Raw genomic sequence first — 22237 nt, 5'->3', positions numbered from 1 at the left:
TCCCCTCTCGGTCATTGCACATGGCGGGTACTGGCGCAGTCTTATGTCGCGCGCCATTGACAGTTGCGTAAAACCTCCGCATATCGTTTCTATCCATGTTCTCTTGCGCTTCAGCTATCACACTCTCTTCGTGTTGTCTTTTTTTCTGCGGTGGATTCGTTTCTCTTCTGCCCTTGCTACACTGTACCGCTCTCTGTTGGAACGGGTACGAGCCACTAGCATTCGACTCCTAGCAACATTAATCTTTACCAAAATCAGAGCCTCAAGAATCTTTATCTTAGTTTTATAAATACTGTAAGCTTCCGGAATGATACAATTCCGAAATCCCGAGAATTGCCTTCAGGATACCAAAAACTAGAAATATAAATTAGCTCAGACCAGCTTCGACGCGCACGAGAAGCTCTAACGATAACCACATGATTGATATACACGTTTCGTTATGCAACGAGCAAAATGTGCGCGATACATGGTGCTCTTTTTCAATCACACCTTCATTGAAATTTGATTGAATTTCTCTGTCAACAAGGTGATCTAACGTCAAGACTTGAAGAGACAAGAAGAATTTTTTCTAGCAATCCGCGCTTGCAGTGCCCTACTGTCACATATATTCCTTTGAGTATTTGGAAAATGTGAATTCGCAACTAGTGAAAACTCAATAGTCATCGACAAAGTCACGTTATTAATGTTCTAGAAGTGTTCTAGAGTGTGGTAAATAAAGGAGTGGCATAGCAAGTTTAATGTTCATGAAAATTAAGAAAAAGGACTAATTGGACATCAGTCGAAACGGTTCTTAGTCAACTTTTTAGAAACAAAATAGAGTGTGCCTTAGGAGATGACGAGTTCTGTTTTAACCAGAGCTTCTCATACGCAACCGTGAATAAGCTTACCTAGTTTGTCTGTAGTTCGATTCGCGCCGGACACTTCTCAAAACAACACTTGCAGAGGTGCCTCCACCATCTTATGTAGTACAAAAGAAAGCTATTGGCAAACAAACGTTACATGAAGAAGAAGAAGCATAAAGATGATATTCGAAAAAAAAATACACGGGGAAGCATACGTAGAAAATTTTGAAACTCCTTTTAAAAATTCTAGAAGCAATTTAATTAAAAACGGTTTGAAGTGAAAGTGAAAGAGTCTCAACTGTCTTGAGAATCGAAAATCGTTCTCCTTGATTGGTAATCTCATGCTTTTGTTTATAAGGTATTATAGACTATGAAACATTTATCAACAAATTTATCCCCCAGTGGTGATAATGCCTTTTTCAAATCCATCTGTTGGATTTGGCTTGGTGCGATAAATCGGCACCAACATTTCAAAAGGGCGAAACTGCTTTGGTAAACAAGAGCTTCTCACGTCGCTGGTGGGCTAATTAGAGCCTAACCACGCTATCCAACACCACTGATAGAAGCAGTGAATCCTCCTCTTTCATTCAAAGGCGCTGGATTGCGTGGGTCGGCACAAATTAGCCCACCAGCGACGTGAGAAGCACTTGTTTACAAAAGCAGTTTCGCCCTTTTGAAATGTTGATGCCGAAATATGGAAATAATCCCAAAGTTAATTGCCTACATTTTGGCGATTAAACACTTTGAAGCGTTTATATACGCTGCTCAATTATGAGAGTAATGGATTACGCCACGGCTTAATTGAGTAAAAATTCAAAGAACAGTCAAGTACGAGACACTGAAGACGACCTTCCAGTTGAGGTCGAAATACGTATATCTAAAAGTAGGTATTACGAAGTGGTGGAATAAATGGAATTGTGCTAAACTCGTCTTATGACAGTGCAAACATTCCACTAAAAAAGAGCTAAATAATTTTCTTCAAAATTTATTGTTTTTTTTTATGAAAACTATAACAAACTATGATAAATAAAAACAATAATATCCACAAGAAGTTTCTCCGTCGAATGATACCTGTTACACTAGAATCGATTGAGTTGTTCTATATCAAAAGTGCACACACATACCACTCATGCACATACAAAGATACATTTGTTCAGTTTTACGAACCCAGTCGATTGGTATATTGTTGAAGATCGAGTAGGCAAAATTCAAGAATAGTACTATAGGTAACACAAAAGAAATAATAACTAAATAATCCATGGTTTCCATTCCTAGGGCTTTGAACATTATTTGTTGATTAAAGCTCCACGCCATGCAATGGAACAGTGACGGAAACGGCAGGATTTGACGGTTAGCTGATTTCGTCGCTGTTCCCCGTTTGTTGTTATGATGATCAATTAATGCTCTGAAAATATGATAATGTTGCTAACTGTTGCTAACTAACTAAATTAGAAAATTGTTATGTCATTGGAAACTAATTACAGTTAATACTATATTTTTGTAGCACTATTTAAAGTGGAGCACAATAAAATCATTTCTAGTACAAAGTATTTACTTCGTACCATTCGTGCCTGGTTAAACTGAGCATCGTCAGACATTGGTTCCATCACCGGGTCAGAAGATACGTTCCTTTACTCTCGGTGCTTTGCCATAACTCTAGAGTAATAGACCCGGTTGCTCTCCGTACTCTTGTACGACTGTTGTATGTGGATATCAATTTTGTCGCCGTCGCACCGACATCGACTTCGTTCTGGAACAGCGTTTGCCGCGATACTAATGATATTAGATGCATAAAATTCAGTGAATGAAATATCGAACGGTTTCAACATGTGAATCATAGTGCTTCAAATTATAATAAGAAATGTGAACTTCCTGGTGATAATTGGACGCCTCTATAATGAAGAAATGCTACTTGGTATAATAACAATTTTGAGATATTGATTATTGATTGTGCCTCTATGCTGCTGTGTACTGTGGCTGCTGTTGATACCGAGTCCCAAAAAAGTGCGAACAGTAGAGTATGTGTGTTTTTCTCTTCTCACGAATTCGGCTGATAGTGTGTTATAACAGCAAGATGTGCCGCGGTTGTAGGTATACCGTGCATCGTTCAATCAAGGTACAATAGATACATACTCAATCAAGATACCCTTAAGAAGTGTCTATTGCATGACAATATTATCATTGTAAAAAGTATACTACAGTTTAAAAAAGGCAACAAATTTAAAGTTTTTAGAAACTTGGGAATTCATTGATCTATTTTTATCAGTTTCAGAAATTAAAACCTTTTATAAAATTTACATAAACATAAGTATCACAAATAATATCCACATTTTCGCTCTACACACAATCCGTTTAGTCAGTTATTGAGAATCTGTAGAGTGTGAAGTTCTCGACAATTATCAATGTGTACTCGGATGTACAACAATAAAGCACATGTAATGGATTGGCAAATAAAGCATTCGAAAGATATTTAATTTACAAAACAAAGCTATGGTGGCGGTTGGTATTCGGATGCAGTTATCACACCTTTCTAGAGAGTGAGAGGTTGTGGGTTTGAGTCCCACTAAGATACGCGGATTCTTTTCGTAAACTTATTATCAATTTGTCCATTATAAACATGTGCTGTGCATATGTATAGCCAAGTTTATTAACCAACATAATTATCAATGATTTTTCGTCTACGAAGAGCCCTGAGCTAAATCAGTATTTTCCATATAAAAATAAAATTGAATAATACTGCATGATAGCAAGTTATATAGAGGAAAATAGGCGGATGCTCCTCGATAAGCTTCTTCTTAAATTTCTTCAGGGCATAACCTTTTGGAAGAAGAAGACCTTCTATAGTTCCGTCGCAATTGTTTTCACAGAGCTCTTTCGACATTTTTTTTCCTGGTGTTTTCAAGAAACTTCTTTAGAAGTGAAAACACTAAAGAATCTGCAGAAATACGGTTTTTGAAATCCCAATTATAATATTATCCAGGAGAAATTTCTTCAAAGATTCAGTCGAAGATTGCATAGATTCTTCAATAAATTTGTACGCGCTTTTGAAGCTTAAATTCCATTAGATGTTTGTGTTTTTGAAACTTATTCTACAGAGTTTTCTATTAAAGCTCATCAAAGAATTATTTCTGTTTACTGCGCAGTATATTGCATATAATTTTGAATTTGAATTATTCGTTATATTCCTGAAAAATAAGTATCTTAAATACCTATTCCATTGTTGCTGAAAAAATCGTATTTTAAAAATTTCTTCATTATTTTCTTTAAGTTTTTCTAACTACTGAAAATTCATAAGCTTTGTGAACACAAATAATTCTCTGTCTAGGAATCAATTAGATTATGGTATACCATTATTACCACAATGCTGTAGAACTTGCTTCAAAATCGTTGTTGAAATTATAAACAACTATAAACAAGTTGTGCAACAACTTGTAACTCACTATTGTGCATTTAGTCCAAAACTGTTTGTATGACGCTGATAAACTGGCAGCAAGGCCCATTTCCGACGAAATTCATATCGAAAACCAAAATAAATATGCAGCACTACACAGTGTTATCTGTCACAAACTCGAGCATTATTTTGTCGATGGCACTAAATTGAAGTTTGGAAGTCGATTTCCGCACTTCCGAGCGCTCTTCCGACAATGTGTTGGTGTCGAACTAAAATTTTGTTTTGATTGTCTTGATGTCGGAAGTAAGTTCGGAAGTAAAACGTCAAAAACCAATTTAGTGCTGGCGACACAATACCTGTTTCTGCGAAGCCGAGTTGACACCTTTTTGTGGTGTGTGACTAAATATGATTTATCATGGTCACATTGCTAGCTTCTGGCTAACCCAACGAATAAACTCCGTGATACCAACTTATGAGGGTGCTCGTAAGTAGGTGGTCTCTTGCTAAGTTCTATCTTCTCGCTAGTTACCGTAAAGATAGGCGTGGCCAGTAATAGTAATCATAAGACTTTTTTCATTTTTGTCTTTTCTAGAATTCTGATAGCTTTCTAGACAAGGATTTCAAAAGAAAAACATGAGTATCACTAGTTTTCAGTTTACGAATAACACCGTAATAATACCAATGCAACTTTACTGATTATAAACTTCATACAAAAGTTAATATTTGGTCACTTTTTCTGCAACTGAAAGTCACTTTATTAGTCATCGTTGGTCACTAAGTCACTTCGTCTAGCGTACTGTAGGGTCGTGGGTTCGAGTCCCATCGAAGGGAAAGTTGTTACCTCCAATACATTTTCCAAAGCAATATCTTCCGCATAATGTACATATTCACATATGAGTTTTCACAACATTGTAAATTAATGTCCAAGTCGGGTGGTTTAATCCCGTCTCCCTTTTTTCTTCTCCCCTTTTTCTTCTTCATTTTTATTTTTATTTTTTATTTCTTACTTTTTCCTTTTTCTTCAATCCTTGTTATCCCTTCTTCCTTTTGCTTTCTTCCTGCTTCATTCTACCTCCGTTCTTCCTCCATAAATATTCCTTTCATCTTCCTTGTTCCTTCCTATTTCAGGGTGACCACCGAACCGGAAAAATGGGAAAAGCGGGAAAAGGACGGAAAATTGAAGTTACTGGGAAAAAACGGAAAAAAACGGGAAATCAGGACATGTATCGGGAAAAAAATAAATTTTCGTCAAATTACATCCAAATTCTTCAAAGTGTCTAATGAAGTCGATATAAGGAAAAAAATACTCTTCAATGTTTATTACTCAGTCGGGGATTGACATCAAGTTACTCTTCATCATGATATTTATTGTCATAAATAGCGTTATCTGAATAGGCTACGCGGACCCCCGACAATATGACCGTTTTTAATCTGAACACTTATCTTTTAGATAATCAGATTAGAACGTTTCCTTATCAGATTAGAACGTTTCTAATCTGAATTAAAAATGGTTCAAACGTCATTTAGCACGTGGAATCGAGAAAAGAAAAATGGAACATCGTGAAACGGAGCGCAGAATCAAAACAAACCAGCAAAGAGAGCAGCCAGAAACCAGTTTTTCTAATGCAAATTGAGTAACCAGAAGCTCAAATTAAAAATGAACCCCGTTAATTTGAATGAGGTACCGTTCAAATTATCGGGGGTCCACGGTATAAGATATTTTTTAACTTGAAAAATAAAGAATAAGTTTCAAAAATGTGAAAACTAATATTGAATAGGAACGTTCGAACTTCTTTATAATAGATTCAAGGTTTCAATTCAATGGATAGAAAACAAAAAAAAAGAAATTTTTAGAAATTAAAAATGTAAAGCCGAACATTACGAATCAAATGTTAAGATTGCCCAAAATGTACTTAAATCTATTTTAGAAAACAAAATAATGATTTTAGTCGGAAACAAAGATTTGGGACTTCGGGTTAAATCTGTGTTCAAATTAGTTGTTTTATAATTTTGTGGATTTTTAGAAAGGCAATACCAATAACTATGATGAGGTTCTACACTACTTTACTTACTTCATTGCACTATGGTCCAGGATACAGATTTACGCGGAAAGATGAATTGTCATCTTCTGAAGACTTTTGGGGCTTTTCATAACGCGTGTTTTGCTATAAGAATATCGTCTGTATCTTTTTCCGTTGTCGAGTTATATTAATTTATTTGAAAAAACATGGTTTTAGTAAAATTGGTAAAACTTGAGATAAAAAAATAACATACCCCCAATTTTTTGACATAATAAAGAATATTAATTTATCTTTCAAATGCCGTGTAAACATATTTTTTTGGTCTGCCCTAACCGGAGATATCAGCTTATGAAAAAAATGTAATTTCGACAGAAAAACGATTTTAACTTTTGATTGGAAAAAGATATTGTGCATATTTACCCATCAAAAGTTGCATTTTTTTGAGCTCTAAAAGTCACCTGAAGACGACTTTTTCGAGAAATCTAAAACAAAAAAAATAGATCAAAAATACTGTTTTTTTGAGGTACACCCTAATCCAATTAGGTAAAATTGCTCTAAATCAGCCAACTTAAGAGCTACAGAAAAAGTTTTTTAGCAAAATTGATTGGAATAAGCTACGCTACAACTTTGTAGAACATAACATGTCAATATTCCAAGAAATAAAAAAAATATTTCCTATTTTTTTTTTATATGATGGGCCACCCTATTTTTTGGTAAAACCATAATGATGGCCTTACTATTTTGAACAATTTTGTGGAACAACAGTTTTTTCTAAAAAATATAGTTTTGGCGTAAAATTCATCTTTCCGCGTAAATCTGTATCCTGGACCATAGTGCATTGTTAAGTTCTCTAAGTTGGAAACATCGATTTAATTAGATTTCGAGAATTGTGTCTTTCCTCACATAACATTGCGACAATTTTTTCATCAGTTACTCAGGAAGATGTTCTTTGAAATAGTCATCAAAAATATTTCGGCTGTACTAAGATACTATTTTACTGCTTTCTGTGATCATTATGCTTTAAAAAGGAAGAACCACACTAGACTGGCATGCAATATCAATTGTCAGAAGCTAACAATAGTTTTGCAAATTACAATAGTTTTGCAACTAAGAAAAGAATCAAACTATTGTAATTAGGAACTAATGTGGTATTACCATATTGATATATTTTATATATTGTTCCTCATTTTTTGTTCTTACTTCTTTTTCGTAAGAAAATTATTTTGAGCTTTTTAGTGGAATGTCTTCACTTGTCATAAGACGAGTTTGTACAATCCCATTGAATTCCACCACTTAATTGTATCTTGACAGATACGTATTTCGACCTCAACAGTAAGGCCGTCTTCAGTGTCTCGTAGTCGAGTCAAGTACGAGACACTGAAGACGGCCTTACTGTTGAGGTCGAAATACGTATCTGTCAAGATACAATTAAGTGGTGGAATTCAATGGGATTGTACAAACTCGTATTATGACAAGTTCTTTTTCCTGTTTTCTTCCACTTTCATTTTTCTTTGATCTTTTTCTTCCTTCTTCATGCTTCCTTTTTTCCTTCTTACTACCTTCTTTTCCTTGTTGTTTTCTTCCTTTTTTTCTTTCCCCTTTTTCTTCTTTCTCCCTTCCGCCTTCTTCCTTTTCTTAGTTCGTTCTTCCTTATTCGTTTCTCGTTCTTCCTTCTTCTTACCTTCTCTCTTTCTTCTTCTTTTTCTTCTTTCATCCTTTTTATTCATATCCTGTTTCTTCTTTCTTGTTCCTTCGTCTTTCATCTTTATTCCTTCTTTCTTTGTTCTTAATTCTCTATTTCACTATACTATATTCTTTATTCTTTATTTTTAATTCTTTATCCTATATTATTTATTCTTTATTTTTTCTTCTTTGTTCTTTATTCGTAATTCTTTATTCTTTGTTCTTTATTCTTTATTGATTATTCAATCACTCAACTTGGTTGATATAACAACTCATAATATGGCTGGCATTCATTTCATCCTCTCATTTTCAGCTTTTCGATACATTTCAGCCTTCCTTGAGCCTTTCAGCGGGTGTCCTACGAAAGGCTGAAACTCATAAGGCTGAACTCAAAAGGCTGAAATCCCGAAAGGCTGAAAGTCTCAAAAGGCTGAAAGTATCGGAAAGCTGAAATGTATCGAAAGGCTGAAATTGAGGGGATGGAATGAATCCCAATCATACGATATCTTGTACAACTATGTTGAGTGGTTGGATAGTGAATAAAGAATAATGAATGAATGATGAATAAAGAAAAATGAATGAATGATGAATAAAGAATAAAAAATAAGAAAAATAAAATAAAAAATCAAAAATAAATAATAAAGAATAACGAATAAAGAATAAAGAATAACGAATAAAAAATAAAGAATATAAACAATATAAACAATATTAAGAATATAAAGAATACGATATCTTGTACAACTATGTTGAGTGACTTTTTAGTGACTTGGTCACTATTTTGAGCCTGGTCACTAAAAAGTCACTATTTGCATCCAAAAGTAACTAAAGTCACTATTTTTCGAAAAATGGCCACTAAAGTCACTATTTTTACACCACCACACAATGGGGAAATCCGATTTCAAAGGTGGAAAAAATTGATAACTTTCTTCACAAACAACTTACAAAAGAGATCAAGAGCTTATTCGAAAGGGGATTTTGCAACGAATTCAGTGAGTACTGTTTCATGGACGTAGAGCGCATCTGTATGTAGTTATTGAGCTAGTTTTGCCCTAATGCCCCATATATCGCGAGTTTCCAAACTATTAGTCATCTTATCTTTAAGACATTGTTCTAAAATAGTGTTTATCTCTTCACTGTGGATCCACAGAAGGGCACTAAATATATTTTGTTGGTGAAAGTTGGAAATTTAAGGGATTTTGGGGTCAAATAAGCATCAAAGTGCATTTTAAAGCCTGTCCACGTTAAATTTCGGACACCATCTCCAAATACGATTTTTAAAAATGTTAACAAACCATTGAGAAGAACAATTTACACACAGCTGAACATCTCCGCTTTATGTACTTTCAGCATGTTTTCATTCTCGTACAAATTGATGAAATGACTAAAAAATTATTGGTCATCATCTCAGTGTCCGAAATTAAACGTGGACAGGCTTTATGTCCAATTTTCATGTATTCTGTAAAAAAAATAGTAATATTTACAGATAAATGTTGATATTATCGTCTCAAAGTGTTGAACAGATATTGACAAATGTTTGCCGAACAAAAATTAATGAAATAAATCATTTCACAAATGTTTTATTTGATCATTTATTGAGTAAAAAACGATCTTAAAAAACTTTTGAATAGCACCAAACATTTCCAAACCATACCCGATAGCACAACTAGACAAGAATAGTCATATGTTAAGAGTCTTGATGTGATCATAGATAGGAGGTGATGGGAGATACTCTTTTTTCTTACCTTTTTGCCCAAATTCCCCTATGAAATTATATAGCTCAATGATTCTGAGCAAGGAAATGATGTAGTAATGTTAATTTAGTTGATATTTTCCAATGATATAATGAAAATAACAAATAATCATATAATTTATTAAAAATATTGAATTATAGGGGATTTAGGGGTCATACAGCTAATTAAATGTAACCTTTTATACAGAATAGGATAACTTTTCTCACGAGCGGCTCACAGATAAGATTCTGTATGTAGTTATTGAGCTGGTTATATTTAGTGCCCTTCTGTGGATCCATAGTGAAGAGATAAACACAATTTTAGAACAATGTCTTAAAGATAAAATGACAAATAGTTTGGAAACTCGCGATATATGGGGCATTAGGGCAAAACGAGCTCAGTAGCTACATACAGAAGCGTTCCACGTCCATGAAACAGCACTCACTGAATTCTTTGCAAAATTCCCTTTCGAATAAGCTTTTGGTCTCTTCTGTAAGTTGTTCGTGAAGAAAGTTATCATTTTTTTCCACCTTTGAAATCGAATTTCCCCATTGTGCACCGTTTGCAAAAAAAAGTTACAATAAAAATCATTTGTACCTACCATTATCATCAACCAAATCAAATGCAAATCTGTTAGCAAAATATATAAAGTTGAAGAAATTGCTCCAAGGCCGTCTTATAAAAGGCAGAGTGGGTTCGAACCATGGACTTCGGGATCGAGAGGCCTGTATGCAGACCATACAGCAAAGCTTGGGCTTACGTTTAGGCAACTCCGTTTATAAAGCGCAGGATTGTTACGACTACGCAGATTTCGCGGTTTTTGCTGTTTTCGCGGATTTGATGCGGATTTACATAACGGTTTTTAAGCTTCGCGCGGATTTAGTTTTGGGTGGAAATTTAATAAATAAGGAGCGTAGGCTTTTGTTTTCGATAGCAAAATGTCGTTGAGAAGGGACTCCACATTTGATGTCTATGCTTACCCATTTTTTTTGGATATTTCCAAGCCATTATTGAATGCATTATACTCTCGTTTAACAAGCATTATTAGGGTAAGAACTTCACTTGTTATCATTTTTCATCGTTTCTAAATATCCATTTTTGTCACGTCAATTTTGACATAATTCCGAGATATTTCTTAGTTTCTGATTGATTAATCCCCCTACGACGAACAAAACAGCATGATATTGTCGACGTAGCACCGCATTAGAAGTCGGGACTTCCGAACCGAACTTTCTTCTGAAGTTTTATCTGTCAAACTAATTGATGTGTTGTTTAGCTCATTATTAGGCGAATCCAGCGCACTACTTCCTAAGTAGGGTAAGTTCCCTGTATCTGGAGAAAAATCCACCTTCGTTATAAAAAGCTTCCTAACCTAACTCTATTGGAGAAACTTTCACTGTAATTTCTGTAGCGATGACCCCAAAATCTTTGTGAAAAATTTCGCCTTGAATTTGGTAAATAATTTTCGGAAGGTTTTACTTAGGAATTCACCAAACAATATCTGCAGGAATTCCCAAAAAGATTTCTACCGAAATTCATGAAAAAATCCGCTTGTATTTGAAGAAGATTTTTTTTCAGGGATTCGCGGAGAAGTTTTTAAAATAATTGACGTGCGGATCCCGCGGAAATTCCAGAAAGACAGCAAGAATGTGTACAAAATATTCTGCCTTGAATTTATGGTATGAAAGATTTTCCGGAAGTTTTTGTGCTGATATTCGCCATCGGATTTCTGTTGGAATTTCCGTTGGGACTCCAGGAGAAAGATTTCACAAGAATTTTCCGCACAATTTCTGAAAAAAAATCCTAGAAATTTCCTCAAGGTTTTCCACAAAAAAAAACCGCAGAAATTTCTGAAAAAAAATTCAGAGTTTTCCAAAGCAATTTCTGCATAAAATTCAAGATTTTGGATCACATTTTACGAAACTTGAACTTAGGAAACTTAGGTGTGGCAAAATTCATGTTATATATGAGTTCTGGTCAATGTTTTTGATATAAATGGTAAAAGGATTAAATTTGTTACAATTAAAAATGTTATTTTTAATCATTAAAAATCCTATTTCAAAAATGTTATCAAAATTTTGAATCCTTTAAGTTTTTTTTAACAATTTGTCGTAATAAAAATTCATAAAGTTTGTGATTCCAAATAATTCTCTCTCTAGTAATTGATTAGATCATTTTATGTGATTTATTGCTTTTTACCGAAGAACCGTGCTTTTTTTCAACGTGCCAAAACGAATGTTCACGCGTCTAACTACATAAAAATTAGCGAAAGCCTTTTGGATTGGGCTTCATTCTAGCACTCTTTCACACTGTCTTGCACCTGAATCATCTATATATGGTGAAACTTTTGTGAATATATTTTGACGAGACAATAGTTTTTGAACGGTAGTAAAAGACGGCGCAAAATTTGTTATAATTCATTCTGCCTTTTTCATACACAAACTGCACTTTCACGAAAAACTTCGGACTCATGTTAAACTTCTTTACCACAATGCTGTAGAACAGGGCTGCCCAACGTACGGCCCGCGGGCCGGATGCGGCCCTCGGCTTCATTTTTTGTGGCCCGCGGCGCGTAAGAAAAATAAACTCAGATTCGGCCCGCCAGTTTTTCTAGCTGGCTCGGGAAGCTCTTTTTTTATTTTTATTATTCATTATTTAATACGTAAGTTTTAAATCAAATCTTGAAACGTTTCCAATAAAGATTGGCACCAGTAGTTTACGTTCACGTTGAAAAAAAGGAAGACCGGTTTGCTCAATTTGTTCAGAAAGTTTTGCTATATTGAAAGAATAAAATCTGGATCCAAGCATTCTATGGAATATGATATTTGAGAAGGCTCAGGTACGAAACAAAAGATGGTAGAATTTCAAAGGTAGGGCACATTTACATTCTTCTTCTTCTTCTTCTTCTTATTGGCATTACATCCCTACACTGGGACATTGCCGCCTCACAGCTTAGTGTTCATTAAGCACTTCCACAGTTATTAACTGCGAGGTTTCTAAGCCAAGTTACCATTTTTGCATTCGTATATCATGAGGCTAACACGATGATACTTTTATGCCCAGGGAAGTCGAGGCAATTTCCAATCCGAAAATTGTCTAGACCGGCACCGGGAATCGAACCCAGCCACCCTCAGCATGGTCTTGCTTTGTAGCCGCGCGTCTTACCGCACGGCTAAGGAGGGCCCCTACATTTACATTCATTGATTTTAATTATTGGTACTATGGATTATAGAAACAAAACTCTCTTCACTCAAAAAATACGCAGTCTGAAAATGCAGTACGGGCCAGTTTTGCTGTTAGTAGGATTTTGGAAAAACGGATGAAATTTTTCCAGGACGGAGAGCTTGTTAAGGAAAGCATTTCGGTTGTTGTTTACAACATCGTAAGTCTCAAGGAAATAGCCTCCTTCAGAAGCATTAGTTTGCGCGGAACACGGTGAAGAGTAAAAGTTCTCGCAGAAGATTTGAAAGCTACGTTACGTGACATTCTCTCGCTAACGATGAAAATACTGACGTGAAAAACGTGGCATAGAGGTGAGCCAGCCCAGGGCTGCAAGCTTCTGTAATAAAGATTAATAGAAACGTGACAAAATTGGCTTTGATCATAAGAGGAATTGATGGTCTTTTTCGAGTGACAGAGAAATTGGCAGCTTCGAACCCTATGCAGGGAACAACTAACGGGAAACCTTGAGGGCTGATATGACCTGTGCGAAGGAACTATTTTTCTCCTTGGAAAACTTAAGTGACCTTACGATTGATGCAGCACCAGCAATCAATGACAGGAAATAACAATGGCGTTGTGACAATTCTAAGCATGGAAAAGCAATCACAAAGATATGGCGATATTCCCTGCCATACTGCATATTCACCAATAGAATCGATATGCGAAAACGATCAATATACCTCAAGTATTGACGTTTGTTATTAAGACAATCAACGTTATCAACGTTAGGGATCTCAACCCAACCAATTATAAATGATGTTGACGGAAATGACGAATACGAAGACTTCCTGTATTATTGCGAAGTTCATTATTCACTCGAGCTGAATGATCCTGAATAGATGAGTGACTTGGATTTTCTAGCAGATATCGCCAAACATCTCAATTACTTGAACATGAAGCATTTTGGCACAGTGGGTTGCTGAAATCTGGTACATTTCCATCATCCTGTTGGAAACAGTTCATGCAAATATGCTGGTAAAGTAACGAAATTCCCATTTTATCAACACCGTTTACCGATTTGAATAATTTACCTGAAATGTTTCAAATGGATTCCTCATGCAACGATCGAGTTTAGTTTTTTTTAGATAATGAAAAAAAACTGATAATTTTGAAAATTCAAAAAAAAGTCATGTACCGAATATTTTCTGGCCCGCCAGCAAGTGTGAATTCTAAAAATTGGCCCGTGGCGTGAAAAGGTTGGGCAGGCCTGCTGTAGAACTTGCTTTACCCGTGACGCTGGCTAAATACCATTACGTGGTGTGTTACGGAATAAGGTTTACCATGGTCATATTGCTAGCCGCTGGATGTCCCAACTTATACCTTCCTCAATATCCAACTTCGTGGCATTTATGATGGTATCGCCAAGTCGGTTGCCCCCTGCTAAGATCCATCCTCTCCCTAGTTACGGTGAAGATGCACACGGCCAGCAGTAATAATTCTCATGCTTTTGTAATTTTTGTCTTTTCTCGATTTCTGATAGCATTCTAATAAAGATTTGAAAAAAACACGATAGTTTCCGATCTACTACGAGTTAAACAGTAACAATACAAATGCTCCTCAGCTAATACAAAAGTCACCATTTGGTCACTTTTTTCGTCATCGTAAAGAATATAAAGAATATGAAGAATATAAAGAATAAAGAATAGATAATAGAGAATAGAGAATAGAGAATAGAGAATAAAGAATGAAGAATACAGAATAGAGAATAAAAAATAAAGAATAGAGAATAAAAAATAAAGAATAAAAATTGAGAGAAGAAGGAAGAAGGAAAAAAGAAGGAGGAAGACGGAAGAAGGGAGTTGGAAAAAAGATGAAAGATTGAAGAAATAACATAGAAGAAGGAAGAAGGGAAAATTAAGATAAAGATGGAAGAAAGAATAATGATGAAGCAGGATTAAAATAGGAAGAAGACAGAAGAAGGAAGGATAAAAATGGAAGTATGAAAAAGGAAGAAAGAATAAGGAATGATGAAAAAAGAAAAGTAAGAAGGGAAAAAAGGAAAATGAAGGAAGAAGAAAACAACGAAAGAATAAAGAAAATGAAGAAACAATGTACAAGGAAGAAGGAAAAAAGGACGAATCTATGAACAGGAAAAAAGGTTGAAAGAAAGAAGAAAGAAGGTAGAATGAAGAAAGAATAGAGAAAAAAGAATAAGAAAATAGGAAGAAGAAACTAGGACAAGGAAGAAGGTAAAAGAAAGAAGACAGAAAGGAAGAAAAAACAAGAAAATGAATGAAGCAAGAAAAAAAAAGAAAAAACAAAGAAAAGTAAGGAATAATAAAGCAAAAGGAACGAAGGAAGAAGAGCAACAAAGAAAAATGAAGGAAGAAGGGAATAGGAACAAGAAAGGAGGATTGATGATGCAAGAACTATGGAGGAAGAGCTAAGAAGAAAGAAGGTAGAACGAATAATGAAGAAAGAAACAGGAAGAAGGAATTAGGAAGAGCTGAAGAAGAAAGAAGGAAAAGGAAGAATGGAATAAAAAAGAAGAAAAAAGGGAGAAACAGCAAGAAGTCGCAAGAAGGTTTCGGATCATTTTAGTTTGTGCCCCTATTAACGTCAAAATTGAATTCTTCCACTAATATTGATTTCTCACGATTTTTCAGCCTTTTGTTATTTCAGCCTTATGTGAGATTTTTACTTTTCAGCCTTTCGTGTTCAACCTTATGAGTTTTTAGCTTATGTGATTCAGCCTTTCGTGGAACACCCCTTTCAGCATTTCGAGATTTCAGATTTTTGAGTTCAGCCTTATGTGTTTCAGCCTTTCGTAGGACACCCGCAGATGAGGGCAAAGAAGTATCGCTATTCTCTTTTGTTGCTTGTTTTTGCTTTTTTCAGCGACAATTACACTCCTTGGTAACACGAAAAGGAGACGATATGAAAGCGTCCCCTAACTTCTTAGGTGTCAGGTAGGGTGTCCAAATCACAAAACTTTATCACATTGGATGCCAAAGCACTGTTACAGTTTCTATTACAGTAAATAATAGAATTATGTTATGCGCAAAGTAAATGGCAAAGTAAAAAATTTTTTTTTGGGATGTAAAACTTAGAAATACTACAATAAGAGATCGGCGAATACGCCACCTTGTTTCCTTGTTTCCAATCGAAGGGTTGTTAGTAAAACTTATAATTTTCAATCATTTAGAAAACATTTGGACTGTTTTGCAAATTTATGCTTTAAGAAAATAACGCTATAAATTAGTTGTTTATGAAAGGATTTCAGAATTCGCTGCATCGATAATGATTAAAAAAATAACCCTGATTGATCCACCTAGCGGTGTTTGGGCCTTTCTCGTACATTAGATAAACTAAAAAAAATTAGTGAAATTTTCTTAGCGTGTTTTTTGTTTATAAATCGTATTTTGGCCATAACTTTTGATCCCATACGTGTACGAGAAATCCAAAAATTATTAAATTAACTAGAATATTGGGGGTGGCCAATTCCCCCGTGTTCATAATGCCATGTGATGGTCCCCTACCGTCTTCTATCTGCATCATACCAAAAGTAAGACGCAGGACTTATACCAAGTGCGCGTTTCCACCGATACAAACTCGTTGTGGGTGGCTATAACGTTGTCCTTTCCTGAGTGTTTTTCTTTCGTGTAGTGTTAATGACTGGCCCGACCCACTTTTGTTTCTCATTTGGTGTAGGTTTCCTCCATCTTCTCAAAGTTATGTGTGATAATATCAATGGCGTCGGCGAAGCCAAGTAGCTTTTAACGAACTTTGTGTCGGTTTAGAGTCCCACCGAAACCCAGGGCTGGGGCTAAAGTCTTTCGAGTGGCTCACGGTTGCTTTGGTAATGCTTGCTTGCAGATACACGCAGTTTAACAAAACTTACTACCGATTCCCACCACAACAACTTAGGCAAGCCTCACATCGCACGGGAGGCATGGGAGGGGTCGTCAAGCCCTAGGTCATAGTCTATGCTGTTTGAAATTAAAAATTTATACAAATATTGTTTATATTTTTATTTATTTTTTTAAATTTTGATTCATTTCAGACATCGACTGGTGTCATCAGACATTCTTTGTGATGAAGCTGACACGAAAAAATACCGCGTTCTACACGCTAACTTGAGAGGCGCCACATAAATATTAACAAAAACTCCAACACCCAGAACCGCAGCTGTTCTTTATGTGCGCAGAGTTACTTACGATTTAGCCAGTGAAGCAGAACAAACCATCGGTCACAATGGGACTCCTCGAGTGTCCTGTATGTACCCTCTACCTCCGGGCCGATATGAGCCTGGAGGAACATCTTGGGACCCATCCTACCGACAAAGTCATCAAAGCTTTGGTGTCGATGGCTACCAAAGCACAAACGCCGGCCCCAACACCTACAGTTGCCAGCCCAGTAGTTGCCAATAGCGTATCGTCACCAATGGAATTGGCAATGATGGCGGTAGCATCCGGCTCACGACCCCGTACGCCACCGAATGCCCTCATGTTTCACACCAGTGGTTACGAGCCCGTCGATTTAAAATACAATACAAAATATGAGCCTATTAAGCAGGCAGCTCCACCTCCTCCTCCGCCACCACCAGCACCAATGGTGCCAAACGCCATTCCAACTGCAATCACTGTTGTCAAAGCTTCCGATATGGGTTACCCAATAAACAATGTCATGATCGTCAAAAGTTGCAGCACGAAATATGTCCAGCAAATACCGCAGACCAGCGGTAATAGTAGTGGACTTGGAATGTCAACCAGAACATCTACAGTGTATCCTTCTGGTACAATTGAGGGGCGAAATGTGTTTATAGAGCATGACAGAGGAGGGAGTGGAAGTTTGATGCCCAGGAGGCAAATAGCTCCCTCATTCTATCCTCGTTACACCAACGAGCGTTATTCAGGCCCTCCTCCCCCATATAGTACTGCAATTACATCAACAATATCCGCAAACTCACAACTGCAGCAAGCTTCAATGACCGGTAACGCTCCGAAATATGAGCAGAAACCTACTATACAATCTCAACAACCTGCATTCTGTTCAAATCCTCCAACGACGTCGGTTGTAGCACATCCCACACCTACTGTTGCAGTACAACAACAACACATTTACCATGCTCCGCCCACTGGACCACCGTCTCTTGAGCTACAACAGACTGATGTCGGAATTCATCAACCAAGTGAACAGATAGAATTAGAAACTAGCAATTTCGATGACCAAAATATCCTGCAAGCTCAATATACTGAAAAGGAGGATGGAAACTTTTTAGTCACCGAAAATCCAAAAAAAGTCGTAGAGTACACGGAAAATGACGAGGGTGACTTCATGGTTATTGAAAAAATCGTTAAATCTCCACCGAGGGTTGTCCAAATCGACGAAGAAATGCAACCTGCATCGACATCTAAGCAAGAAATAGAAATGGAGCAATCCGTACACATGCAAGAGGAAGACGAACGGAAGGACTATGTAATGACAATCGATGAAGAGGAAGAGTCATACGAAGAAACAAACGTTCATGATGATTCGAAAGCTGATACTATTGAAATAGTAGAGAATGAGGACGGAACCTTTGACGATAACCGCGGATGTTTCGGCGTCAAAGAGATGCCAAAACCGATGCTGATCAGTAGCATCGGCAGTTCTAAGAAGTGCAATAAGTTTAATTTGATCGTCGATTCGCAGTTTCATAACTCGGGAGCTTCGTCAAGTAGCATTCCTACTTCCCGAAAAAGACCAACCAGTGGCCTGAAGGTACTGAGTAATGTGAAAGTGACGACGGATTTGTCGCAAGGCATTAAAGATATTATATTGAATCTGAATAGCAAAAACAAAACAACCAATGTTGCTGGTAACAACGGTGGTCCTTCCAACGGAGATGAGATGTCGGCTTCTCTAATCACTAGCACGAAGCCAACCGCCGCCGTAGTGAACAACAATTGCCAAAACGAGCTTATTATTAATGCCGGTAGCAACATGCCTCCGATTGATCTCAATAATGTCAACGACATCGAAATTATTAACGACGATGAAGAAGAAAATTGCACAGACGAAGAAGAAGAATGCTATGTGGGATCCATGGAAGTAAAGGCAGCAAGCAACGATGCCTATCGTTTAGATAAGGATGCGTTAGAAGCTGGTTCGTCACAAAATGCTTCCAGAACAACTCCAACTCCTTCGGTTATAACGAGTGTTATCCGAATGACTCCTCATTCATCGCCGTTAATTACTCCGTTAGAATCACCACAGCCGGCATCTACTGCAATCGTGCATACCAACTCTGATCCGACTGTAGAACTCGTTGAAGCTTCACACCGGTCAGAGACCGCCACTTGCAGCAATCAGATCCAGAGAGCGGAGAATGTAACACATGATTATTCTCAGAAACAACCCCAAGTGGTAAGAAAACCTCCGCAAATTACAACCTGTTCATCGGGGCTTTTGTTCAATAAACCGCCGAAGAAGTTGACCGTGAAGCTGAAAACTCCCCTTCCGCCTGCACCTCCACCAACCCCTCCTCTTATTCCTACAGCGTTTGCGCCAGTGGTACCCAAAACAGAACACAATGCAACCGATTCCATGAAACAGGAATCTCAGCAGAACAACTATCACCAACAAGAAGAAGCTGCATCGGAAGGTGATGATCTATCGGCGTCAGTAGAGGAAACCAAGTACATCATCCCCATTCACGAGCAATCGTCAGAGGTAAGTGACCGTTTTGAACAGTTGAACGATCATATTGAAATCATTTATATAAAAAACTACATAAGCTCCATTTCGCACAATTCCGTACAATAAAACAACCAATGAACCGTTTTTAAACAAATCGGTATCTCATTTTAAAGGCCTATGTTTTACTATTTACAGATACTTACCCCATCCATAGATGGCAATGGATTATCCGCTTCCAATGTGGCCTTTAACGAGCCATCAACGTCAAAAACATTCACGACCTATATCACCACCAAAATCGAGAAAGATAATGTGACAGAATCGGTAGTATTCAGTCAGTCTTCTTCGACTAGTGAAAGCAGTAACTGCAAAGCCGTACCAAGCCCAACTTTGAATGCAAATGAAAATGCTTCGGATCAGAATGTAATTACACCCGCGACCAAACAAGAAATCGTTCAGACCACCACCACTGAGGTCGAATGCTACAACATCACTTTCATCGACGACGAAGGTGGTGTTCTGAACAATTTTCCTGGTGACTCGAGATCGATGGCGATACACGATGCAATCGCACAAAATTTGGAAATCAATAATGATAATTGCACTACAACTATCGTGAAGCAAGATGGGGAGCAAAAGTCTGGTTGCAGTGGAAGCAATATAGAAATAACAGGAATTTATGCACTCTCTCCATCAAATATAGCGCAAGTGTCGAGTGACACTGAAAACGTGACAGCATCGTGTGCATCAGAAGTCTTCGAATCCGAAGAACTCAAAAGTCGCATCAAAATTGAACATGTCGAAAAGCTTACACGAAGTGAAGAAGAAATGTCAACAGATGAACATGGAGGCGATGAAAACGAACATAAGATAACTAAAACCGAACTCGATGCTGAGGTCACATCGTTACACGCTGCTAACAATATCACATACCAGAATGATCAAAGAGATCTTCTTGAGGCTGGACCTTCGAGAGATATTAAAACCACAACAGATAGTAACAGTGGCAACAGTGCAGCGCACAGTAATGTCGAAAACGCCGAACCAACATTCCTTGAATATAGCGAAGAGTATGATGATTATGTACCAATCAGTGGATATGGGATCCCACAGGAACAGATTCCGCTATCGTGGGTGCAGAAATTCAGCCCGCAGTACACTCCGTTCGATGATCAGAACTCCTACATGGACCTGGACATGTGCAGCAGCAAAACGAATTCCAACAGCGTTGGGGAAAATAGTACCAGCAGGGGAAGCGGCAGTGGAAGCCACGCCAGTCGAATTGACAGCATGGATCGCGCGCCATCGGCCGAAAGTTTGAATATTCGGACCGATGAAAAAATGCCCGCAAAAGGTGAAATTTCAGAACAAGAAAGTAACGGGGACATGGAGTTATCATGGAATAGGGTAAGTGCTTATATTATATTTCTTGACCAGCTAAACGGACTTGACAGGCCCTGGACAATGGACAGTAAAATTCACGACAAACGCATCCTACTACATAATAACTGCGTATCAGGCTGACTAACGGAGCACATCCAAACAACCACAATAACATCCTACAAAAATGTGCGTTATTTCATGTACTTTTATCGATGTTTCGTAATTAGCGACAATTTTCCCAAATTCCTAATCATATCAATACCAATATAAAACTAACTTTTAAATCAAATATACAAAATCCAATCTAGAGTGTGCCAGTCCAACAATCATCGGCGGCGGCGTTCGTCATAGTTTTAACCGGTAGCGGATGCGTTTTCGGTATGATATTGCCGAAAAATTCCGAAAACTATTTCGAAAACAATCAACTGCAGTTTCGAGAAATTTTCTAAAATTCCACTGACAATTTTCCTACACTTCTCCTCGGATTATTTTGACTCTCTTTTTTTTTTCGTTTGTCGGGTGAAGATCACTGCGTCCAGATTTTAGGACTATTGTGATATACCCTTTTGCTGTGAAATACGCAAGTTATCTCAGTAACATGTTTGTCACTGAGATACCTTGGTATCGACTGAACTCAAGACCATCTATTATTGATGAATAGAGATCCTGAGTTACAGTATGTGACTCCCCCATTCTGGCGAGACTAGCTTTATGAAGCCAACCACGTCCTTGGGGGATAAGATCCATATGTCAGCAGGCCCTAAAAAGGGCTTGCTGAGAACTTTGAACCTACGTTGGGTGAGTGCACTAAAATAGCAGAGGATGTGTTCTGATGTTTCTCTCTCCTCGTCACAGAAGCGGCAATTTGATGTTTGGATTGCTCCGATCTTTTGTAGATGGTATCTGCAGGGGCAGTGTCCAGTTATTAGACCGGTGTAGATGTTGAGATCCCTTTTGTTGAGACCTAATAGTTGTTGGGTTTTCTTGGGGTTAATCGTTACGAGCCTTTTGGATTGGCTCGTATGGGGAAGTGCATTCCAGTTTGATGTGATTTGACTGACCATATATTTGTTCAGTTCCATTTTTACAGAGCAGTCTGAGAGCCTGCAGAAGGGCTCAGGGCCAATGAACCTTTCATTAGATCCATTCCTGGCTAGCTCATCAGCAATCTCGTTTCTCTCTAGACCCGTATGTCCTGGGATCCAATATAGGTAGACTCGATTGCGTATGGATAAGTTTTTCAAAGCCAGAATGCATTCCCACACTAGCTTTGAGTTACAAGTGTAGTTATTAAGCGACTTAAGTGCCGCTTGGCTGTCAGAGAAAATACATATTTTTGCAAAT

General features: G+C 37.3%; 1 protein-coding gene across 4 annotated transcripts in view; it reads left to right on the top strand.

The window, feature by feature from the left end:
- The window catches only part of LOC134205599 (uncharacterized), a 63774-nt gene that overhangs the window by 12597 nt on the left and 28940 nt on the right, over positions 1 to 22237 (top strand). For 3 of the 4 annotated variants that reach the window (XM_062680978.1, XM_062680980.1, XM_062680977.1), the window contains exons 2-3: positions 16893 to 19543; positions 19706 to 20917. In XM_062680978.1, the coding sequence (XP_062536962.1) occupies positions 17084 to 19543; positions 19706 to 20917 (3672 nt within the window). In that variant the 5' untranslated portion in view covers positions 16893 to 17083. Of the gene's footprint in view, positions 1 to 2822; positions 2959 to 16892; positions 19544 to 19705; positions 20918 to 22237 lie in introns of those variants that run through there. The other variant, XM_062680979.1, reaches the window with a different exon arrangement.

This window comes from Armigeres subalbatus, chromosome 1, assembly GCF_024139115.2.
Source record: "Armigeres subalbatus isolate Guangzhou_Male chromosome 1, GZ_Asu_2, whole genome shotgun sequence".
NCBI classification, from domain to species: Eukaryota; Metazoa; Arthropoda; class Insecta; order Diptera; family Culicidae; genus Armigeres; species Armigeres subalbatus.
This window is presented reverse-complemented; position numbering and strand designations above follow the sequence as displayed.